This window comes from Petaurus breviceps, unplaced genomic scaffold, assembly GCF_028583685.1.
Source record: "Petaurus breviceps papuanus isolate PSGF00001 unplaced genomic scaffold, PetGlider_PUasm1.0 90919, whole genome shotgun sequence".
Taxonomy (NCBI): domain Eukaryota; kingdom Metazoa; phylum Chordata; class Mammalia; order Diprotodontia; family Petauridae; genus Petaurus; species Petaurus breviceps.
Window position 1 is genome coordinate 4866328 of NW_027187378.1, and position 10083 is coordinate 4876410.

At 38.9% G+C, this 10083-nt stretch overlaps 1 protein-coding gene across 1 annotated transcript in view; it reads left to right on the forward strand.

The window, feature by feature from the left end:
- Positions 1-9433, forward strand: part of ISM1 (isthmin 1) — a 105640-nt gene extending 96207 nt beyond the window's left edge. Inside the window, exons 5-6 of the mRNA XM_069075430.1 lie at positions 2344-2433; positions 7692-9433. Coding sequence (XP_068931531.1) covers positions 2344-2433; positions 7692-8209 — 608 coding nt within the window. The 3' untranslated portion in view covers positions 8210-9433. The remainder of the gene's footprint in view (positions 1-2343; positions 2434-7691) is intronic.
- Positions 9434-10083: the final 650 nt, after the last annotated feature.

Sequence of the window (10083 nt, forward strand, 5' to 3'; positions counted from 1 at the left end):
TATATATATATATATATATATATATATATATATATATATATATATATGTATATGCCTGGTACTGTGCTAGATGTTGAGGATACAAGTACAAAAAATGAAATAATCTGTATCCATAAGTAGCTTACATTATTATTTTTTTTTTGGAGGGCAGTTGGTTTTAAGTAACTTGCCCAAGGTCACGCAGGTTGGATCCGAACTCAGGTCCTCCTGACTCCAGGGCCATCACTCTACTCACTGCGCCACCTAGCCGCCCCAGTAGCTTACATTCTAATGGTGGTGGGAACAAGTAGATAGATAGATAGATAGATCATCATATAAAGTTAATAAATTAAATATATACAGTCATTAAGGTCACTAAGTCTGGGTGAAAAGGCACTAGCAGGTGGGAGGAATCAGGAAAGGTTTCATGCAGAAGGTGGTGTTTGAGCTGCATTTTGAAGGAAGAGTAGGATTCAGTGATGTGGAGACCAGGAGAGAATGCATTCTAGGTATGGGGGACAGATACAGGAGATGGAAAAATCATATGGGAGGAGTATAAAGGACAGTTTGGCTGAATTACAGAGTAAAGGAAGGGAGTAACGACCAATGGGATTATAAAAATAGTTTGGAGGCAGGCAGATTCTAAAGCTAAACAGAAGAGTTACTATTTCATCAGAGAGGCTACTGAAACTGATTGAGTAGGAGAGTTACATGGTCAGAAGGAAAATCACTTTGGTAACAATGTGTAAGAAGGACTGGAATGGTAAGACACTTGAACCAATTAGGAGGCCATTGGAAAAATAGATGAGAGGTGATGTGACCCCAAACTAAGATGGTAGTCTGGCAAATGGAGAGAAGGAGAAGAACTAAAGGATGTTGTGATAGTAAAAATGGCAAGATGTGGAAACTGATTGGATATGTGGAGAGCAGGAGAGTGAGGAGTCCATGATAATGTCAGAGTTTAAAACCTGGGAGACTAAAAGATGGTGGTGTCTTTGACAGAAATAGAGACGTCTGGAGGAAGAAGGTATTTGAAGGGAAATAAAATGAATTCAGTTTTGGACGTGTGTTTAAGACTCCTCTGGGACATCCAGTTTAAAATGACTATTAGGTAGCTGGTAAAGCAAGACTGAGGGTAAAGACTGGGACAGGATATATTAATAAATTATCTACCTATAAGTCTATCTGTGTCTCCATCTACCTACCTATCTATCTATCCATCCACACATCTGTTATCTGCATAGACATGATTGGTTAAACCCAAAGGAGCTAATGAGATTAGAAGCTGTAGAGAGACAGATTTAGGCTCAGAATATAGAAGAACTGCCTAATAATTAGAGCTGTTCAAAACCGAAATGAGCTACCTATTAAGGTAGGGAGTTCCCTTTCATTGACATGTTCTTGCAGAGTCTGAACTAGTTGGTAGGGACGTTATATAGAAGATTGATGGTTTGGATAAAACTTAACTAGATTACCTTTAATGTCTATTCTAGTTCTAAGATTCACTTAGCCCAGTCATAGAAGTCACAGCAGAAGTAGGTGGGACCATGTGCAAGGGATAGAACAGGTGCTGGTAAACATGGAAAAGGCCAGTACTGGATTTTTTAGGCCAAAGGGATGCTTTCCATAGTGGTACATTTTAAAATAATTTTCAAAGCTACATTAGTCTTCAGAAGAGAAGGAAGAATTTTGCCCTGAACCTTTTTAGTTCTTTTGGAAGCCCTATTGGTACTCCTTGGTACTTTCAGTGTAAGAGAAGGTTAGGGCAGAAGTAGCCTATTAAAGGAGATTATGTCTGTTCAATTTTGTTTGAAGAGCATAGTTCCCACATCCACCGTTTACTACTTGTGTAACTTTGAACCATTCTTTTTAACCAAATTGAACCTCTCTTTCTCCTTCAAAATGACAATATCTACCATGTTACTTCATCCTCATCCCCTTTCCCCAGGGTTGTGGTATGTGAAAGTGCTATGAATATGTAAGGTGAATTTTTTTCTTTACACATAAGTATATACCTGTTTGCCAACACTCACTACCCTATGAAAATTCTAGGCCATCTCTTTCTCTCCCAGGTACCATCTTGCCCTAGGTTCCACTCTACAGAAAAACCAACACTACGGAAATTCCCTGGGGCCTGGTTCAGAGTTATTTGAGTTATGTTGCAATTTCTGCTACAAACTATATCCTAGTTTTAGTATATTTTATGTTCTATCTGCCTTAAATTTTTTTTTCTCTGTCCACAAATTCATGCCAATAAAGCAATGTAGAGCACAAAAAGACCTTTGTTTAGATTTTGGTTTAGTTTCTTTCTAAGCTCTCTTTTTCATATAACTGGAAAAAATATGACCTTCTGTCTGTGTTTAGGAATTGAAGACACCTTTCGGACAGCTGCCACAGAAGTAAGCCTGCTTGCAGGAAGTGAAGAGTTTAATGCCACCAAACTCTTTGAAGTTGGTAAGTTGCTGTAAGATTTTTATCCCAATATTGATTTAGCTTTTTTTCTTCTTTCTGCCTTTGCAAAACCATCTTTGAATTCATCTTAAGGCCTCATTTTCCTTTTACTGGGCCCAGTTTTTCCAGGACATTATTTCCTCTCCACACACATTCCCAAAAAGAGAATAGCAGGGTTCAACTTGAGCCAGAAAGTATTGGCTCCCTATCCCAGGCCATTTCCATGCCAGGGGTGGGGAGGTGTAGAGGAGGTGTTAGAGCGGGGTATGTCGCTTGGGGTATGTAGCCCAGAGTCCCAAGTCTGGGCTAGGGTGACACTAGATTTTACTGCTCCAGCTCTCCTTCCCCAAGCAAGGGAATTAAGAAAATCAATAAGAAAACATATGAAATGAGGCAAAGAAATATGTAAACTCCCTGGTCTCAATTAGCCTTAGTAACTGGTAACAGAACTAGCATGAAATATTCTGTCAGCCATTTATTCCCACTTTTTTCTCCTACACCACATCATAAAAAGAACTAATTATCAGTCACCATGTTGACTGATTTTTGAATTTGAGTTACTTTCCCTGCCTCTAGCTAGGATGCCTTGAATGAATGTCAGCCAGGTAACGGGTAGGAGGACAAGATATGCATGGGCTAGAATGATGCACATATTAATTAGCTCCTAATTTATTGAGGAGCTATTACAATCATCAATAGGGTGATATTATAGGTATATTCCTCAACATAGTCTATATTCGTTCTATGCTATCACTTCAGTGAAGGTTATGGTAGAAGGAAAATTATTTCAACCACAAAGATTCCCCAGACTAAGGCTATAAGCCTCAATACCTAATTGAGGGTCTAGGCAGTTACATTCATTGATGAATTTTTCATACTCCTTGCTCTTCTTTGGTGAATCACCATCTCTGTCCCACTTGCTAGTGTCCTTGGCTCTGCCCTGGGTCTTCTTTCTCTGCCTTCCACAGTGATCTCATCAGCTCTGTAGGTTCAGGAATTATCTCTATGCAAATTACTCTCAAAGCCACATCTCCAGACCTCCTCTCTCTTCAGTTACTCCAGTGCTATGTCATCTTTTGCCTTATCTACCAATCCCCATTTTGATATCTATCCCATAAGCAAATCACATTCTATATGCATTACATAGAGCTCATCTTCTCCCCAAATCTATTCCACCTCTGAACTTCCCTTTTTCTGTTGAGAATATCACCATTCTTTTTTTTTTTTTAATATTTTTAAGCAATTGGGGTTAAGTAGCTTGCTCAAGGTTACACGGCCAGGTGTTTCTGGGTGGGTGCTAAGTGTCTGAGCCCGGGATTCGATCTCCAGGTCTTCTCAACACTGGAGCCGGTGCTCTTACTTGCTGTGCTACCTGGCCGCCCCGAGTATCACCATTCTTCTAGTCATCCTGGTTGATAATCATGAAGTTATGCTTAACTTTTCACTCTCTTACTCTCAGTTGCCAAGACATTCATTCTCTCTACGATAGCTCCTGAATCCTTCTCTCTACTCACATATCTACCACTCTAACGTTGAGTCTCATCCCCTTTCACATGGATTATAGCAATAACCTCTTATATGGTCTCCCTGTTTCTAGTCTCTCCCCTTTCTAATACAGTCTTTGCACAGCTTCCAAAATAATTTTCCCAAAGAACAGGTCTGACCATGTCAATTGCCTGCTCAAGAAGTTTCAGTGGTTCTCCCTTGCCTCTTGGATAAAATAAAAACTTTTCAGCTTGACATTTAAATAACTTCTCAGTGTATTTTCAGACTTCTCTCTTCAGACTCATTTTATATTATTCCCCCTTCATATACTATATTTCGCCAAACTGACCTTCTTGTGGTTTTCTCTCTTACTTCCATACTTTTGCCTAGATGGGTTACCCAATCCCACCCTTGCTGAGACTGCATACCCTTTCCACTTCTGCCTCTTCAAATCCTTACTTTACTTCTAGGATCATGTCAGATAACACCTATAAGAAACCTTCCCTGATCTTTACTAGTTGGTAGTGTGCCTCACTACCCCCAAATTATCTTTACTTACAATAAACATTGTATTCCCCCAAGAATAAAGTTCCTTGAGGTCAAGAATTTTATTTTGTTTTATCTTTATGTTCACAAGTACCCAACACAATGCTTTATGTGTATTAAGCCCCTAATAAATGTTTGCTGAATTTGAAGTACCAATCAGGCTGCAAAAAAACAATGACCTGAGAATCAGGTGCCATGACTCTACCAGACTGTATTAATCTCTGTATGTTTTCTCCATCCATAAAATGGAGTTAATAATGTCCTACCTCACACTTTTTACTCTCTGAAAGAGAGAAAATTAATTATCACAGTTTCATAGTTCTACTATTAGTCTTATAGATAGATCTGAAATAGTGTCGTGAACACACAGTATAAAATTTGGCCTGGAGAAAAGATCCCTTCTGATGGGTCTCTAATTCCTTAAATGGGTATTTTTCAGAAATAGAATGTTATTTTCCATCTCCATTCATCACTGCCAGCTGGCAGAAAGCCTGACTCCAAAGCATTATACCTTTTCCCATCAGCTCTATAGTGGTATCCTTACCAAGTCAGGGCTTTATTCTTCCTCAAAACGATTAAAAAACTTCCCAAGTGAGAATTTCCCGGTGGCCTAAGGAGTCTGACCTGTAGGCCCTTTCCAACCCTGCAATTATGATATTATTAAATTTATGATCAATGGATAGCAGAGGATTTAACCATGAATTTTAGAACATAAGAGCAGCTCAAGCTTGCGTGTGTGTTGACTGTCAAGATAATGGGACCATCAGTCCCACGAGAGGGATATTTTTGTGAATATATACTAATTCTATTTTTCTTCCTTTACTTCCCCTCAATACAGTCTCCTTTTCCCAAATGACCTAATTATTTCCCCAGTATCTCTTATTGTGTGATTGATAATCACTGCCTAAACACTATAATTTGGTGCCAAATGTCTAGGACTTGAAGACCCAACAAATGATACTTAGTGTCTTTTCTCTGTGAAAGACTACAGAATCAGGATTGGGAAGAGAAGGAAAATATCTGGAGGATATGGAACTTTTAACTGTCTACAGGCCTGACCCAACTGTATTTTCTCTTCTCCATGCAAAGTACCACCCTGTTTTCCCAAACACTCCTCATTTGCCAGGGGACATTCCATAGTTTAGTGTCATAACCTTCTATGGGCAATACCCCATAGAAGGGGAACATTTTTTCCCCTTTATTTGTCCTGGAGCTCTGTGCTAATACATTAGTGCTAGTATGTTAATATATTATCTCTCCAGATAAGAAACTTCTTTTTAATAGGAGTTCTGTGGAGGCACAGTGCTTTACTCCAAAGGCATGATTCTAATGAAAATTAAAGGTACTATAGTAGGATTGTAAAGGAAATTTTTTTTTTTTGCTTTTTAGAGGGGGGAAGGCAGGGCAATTGGGGTTAAATGACTTGCCCAAGGTCACATGGCTAGTAAGTGTTAAGTGTCTGAGGCCAGGTTTGAACTCAGGTTCTCCTGACTCCAGGACCGGTGCTCTATTCACTGTGCCACCTAGCCGCCCCTAAAGGCAGCATTTTGAGAAAAGAATCTTCTAATACTTTACAAATCATACCAACTTCATCTAGACTAAGTGATGTCTAAAGTCCCCATCAACTCTAAAATTTTACGTTGGGGCAACCCTGTCAATCTATTTAATAATATGTCTTTGGACAGCTTAATATATCAGCCTCAGAGAGGAAAATCAATATAAACTATGCATGTTCGAAGTATACAGTCACAAATGTCATGATTTCAGGAAATTTTACCCTGGAGGAAAAAAGCAAACCCTTCCATTTGGACTTTCTGATGGTGTTCTGAATGTAGTTTAGCTTTGCTTTTGAAGTGCAGACCCTCAGTGGAAATTTTTCAGTGGCATTCCAGATGTGTAATTCACAGGATCTGTCATCTACTCTGATTACTCAAGTAGATAATTGAATCCATAGAAGGCACATAATTTCAAGATAGAGAAAACTTAGAAATCATTTATTCTAGCCCCACTCACTTTACAGGTGAAGAAACAGACCCTTTCCTCTAACCTGTTTTTCCTCCTGGCACCCATATTTATGTCAAAGGTACTAACATTCTACCTTTAATGCTGGCTCCAAGTTTAGCATCACCTTTGACTCCTTTCTGACCCCTCTCCTACAATTGGTTGTCAAATCCTATTGATTTTACCTCCATGTCTCTCACATTCTTCCCTTTCTACCCCTCCCAGCAGCTCACATCATCAGTCCAGGTTCTTATTTATTCCCTCCCACCAACCACTACAAAGTTGACTAGCTAGTCAAGTTGACTAGCATTTATTGAATGGCAGGCACTACCGTCGCAAGCTTTCTAACTGGTCTTTCCAATTCCAGTCTTTCATTCCAATCCATCCTATACATTGCTGCCAGGTTAATTTTTCCAATACAAAGTTCTAATTATGTCACTCCCCAGTCAAATGTTAATGGTTTCTCCATTGACTACCAAATAAAATCCGTACACATTAGATTAATATTCAAAGCCCTCCCTCCAAGATCTATCTGCAGTGTACTTTTTTATATCCTATGTGCCCATGCTCCAGTCAAACTATGCTATTTACTATTCATTCGACTTTTGTATATTTTAGTTCTTTAAGCTGTAATACACACTCCTCTCCCCCACCTCCATTTATGAAATCCTACCCATCCTTCTAGAACCATCTCAGATCTTATGTGGAGGCTTTGCTGATTACTTGCAATTAAGAGCAATTCCTCTGCCCTCAGAACAACCACAACATCTGGTATATGCATCTCACATTCTACCTTGTGCCTTAATTACTGCTACACATGTTTTTATCTCTACTACTATCAAGGATCATATGTATTTTTCTTTTTATTAGTCACAGTGTCACTAAATATTTGCTATATGCATGAATGAGCCCCAGAGAGGCTGTGGTTTACCCAAGACAATACAGTTAAACAAATGAGAGCATCAGCATTAGAGCTTGGGGTTCCTGGCTTCCACTTTTCGGTAGCTCCATGTTCAGTGCTTGGAAAGCCAATTAAATAAGGCACTGTAATAGAGAGGAATTTTCTAAACATCCTTTGATGTGCATGAGAATGACCAATTATAGTTTTTTTTCATTCATTATGGGAGAGCTATTCATGGCCATTCTCAGTTCTGAATTCATCTAAGAGCTTGACTGGATGTAACATGTCATTGCATGTGATCAGATGATTTTCCTTTGGCTTTTTTCAGACACTGACAGTTGTGAGAGATGGATGAGCTGCAAGAGTGAGTTTTTAAAGAAGTATATGCACAAAGTGGTCAATGACCTTCCTAGCTGCCCTTGCTCCTACCCAACGGAAGTCGCCTACAGCACAGCAGAGATCTTTGACCGTAATAAGCGGAAAGACTTCCGCTGGAAGGATGCAAGTGGACCAAAGGAGAAGCTGGACATCTACAAGCCGACGGCCCGATATTGCATCAGATCCATGCTCTCCTTGGAAAGCACAACACTGGCAGCCCAGCACTGCTGTTATGATGACAATATGCAACTCATCACCAGGGGGAAAGGTGCTGGGACCCCCAACCTGATTAGCATCGAGTTCTCTGCAGAGCTCCATTATAAAGTAGACATTTTGCCCTGGATAATTTGCAAGGGAGACTGGAGCAGGTATAATGAAGCCCGGCCTCCAAACAATGGTCAGAAATGTACAGAAAACCCTTCTGATGAAGACTATTTCAAGCAGTTCCAGGAAGCTAGGGAATATTAATAAGATGGGGCTATTCAGCCTTGAGGGGGAAGGTAATAATTATACACCTAGCACCTGTGACACAAATTTTCTGCACTGATCTGTTTGAAATTGGGTTAATTTTCTTTTTATAGTATATATGTATATTTGTATATAATACATGTGTATTTTCCATAAGTTACAGTATGGGTATGCATAGAGCCATGGGACTTTTTATATGAAGTCATACACATGCCTGTATGCATACTAAGAATAATGTATATGGTGATCAAACCTATGTGGAAAGGAAAAAAAAAGTCAGGAAAATAAACAGGAATAAGTAGTTGGTGTGATTAAACTCGTGCTTTGACCCAGTATTTCAGAGTATAGGGAGGGAAAGGGGCAAGAGAGGTTAAAAGTTTTAAACATTATAGACAGTTTTTATATATAACTTATTTAATATGAATGTGACAAGCATAACCTTTTCTCTGGAGCTATATTCATAAAAATATTTAGTCACATCTCTAAGAATAGAGAAAGGAATTGTCCTGGGGAAGTAGAAGAGAAAGGGAATATTAACGTCTTTAAAAAAAAACAACACAAATGCCAAAAATGAAAAAGAAAAACAACCTCAAACCAAATATTATTTAGTCCTAAGGCACCTTCTTGAGGTTCAGGTTTCCATAGGCTCCTTGTTTCAAATTAGTGCTGGGTTTGGCATTTCATGGCAAATCTGGGGCCCAGTTTTTTTGATGCCATCAAAAGCCTCTGGAGTGTAAGGTCAATATTTGTTTACTTGGATGATTCTAGAAAAAAGCCATAAAGGCACCAAAACTTTGAGTTCTCATCCATGCCTTAGCAAGGGCTAGAAATCACATGAATTTTGAGCATTCAGAAGGAAATAGCACTTTTTTTGAAAGAGGAACAAGATGAATAGAAAATAAAACTCACTGTTTTGTTTTTATATCACCTCACCTTTCTCCTCCCCACACCCTCATATGCTTCCAGTTTGCAGTTTGTCAGTAAATGTTGTTTAAAGAAGGGCTTGAGGCTGGGGATCCTAAATTGTTTTTAATGTTTTAAGAAAAAAACTGCATTATTTTTGTAAAGTATTTATTAAGTTGTTGTGTCTCATGCATCAGACAATTTTGATATGTTCTGCTTCTGTAGGGTGGGATTTGGTGCAAGTAAAGGACTGATTTGTAGGGGATATTTTACTTGCAAAACTCCAGAAAAAGAGAATCTATAAATAAAATCATCATAGTATGTATGCCTGCATCATTTATTTTATAACATGATTTATAATATAAATAACATAAAGTACCTCTTGAGAGGTGGGTTGGTATAGTAAAAGAAGAGTCATATGGCTCAAATTTGAGTTCCTGCTCTGCCACTTGTCAGGGCACCTAGATAGTGCAGTGGATAGAGTGTTAAGCCTAGAGTCAGGAAGGCTCATCTTCCTTGAGTTCAAATCTGGCCTCAGACATTGACTAGCCCTGTGATACTGGGGAAATCACTTAACCCTGTCTGCCTCAGACTGTCTTCTGTAAAATGAGCTGGGGAACGAAATGGCAAACCACTCTAGTACTTCTGCCAAGAAGACCTCAGATGCGGTCACAAAGAATCAGACATGACTGAAATAACCAAACAACAATCTGCCATCTTTCAGATATGTGACAAATGGAAAAATCATTTAACCTCTGAGTGCCTATTTCTCATGAATCAAATGAGGTTAATAATATGTGTATTACCTACCTCCTGGCTTGTGAAGAAAGTACTTACTAGAACTTAAAGTTATCTCTTCAGGGTGCCTTGCTAGAACTTAGAGGCATTTCATAGAAGAATTCGATGAACCAATCAAAGCTGAAAGCAGAAGGCCCTTTTATTTGATATATGATCATAAGATCATATGCTGA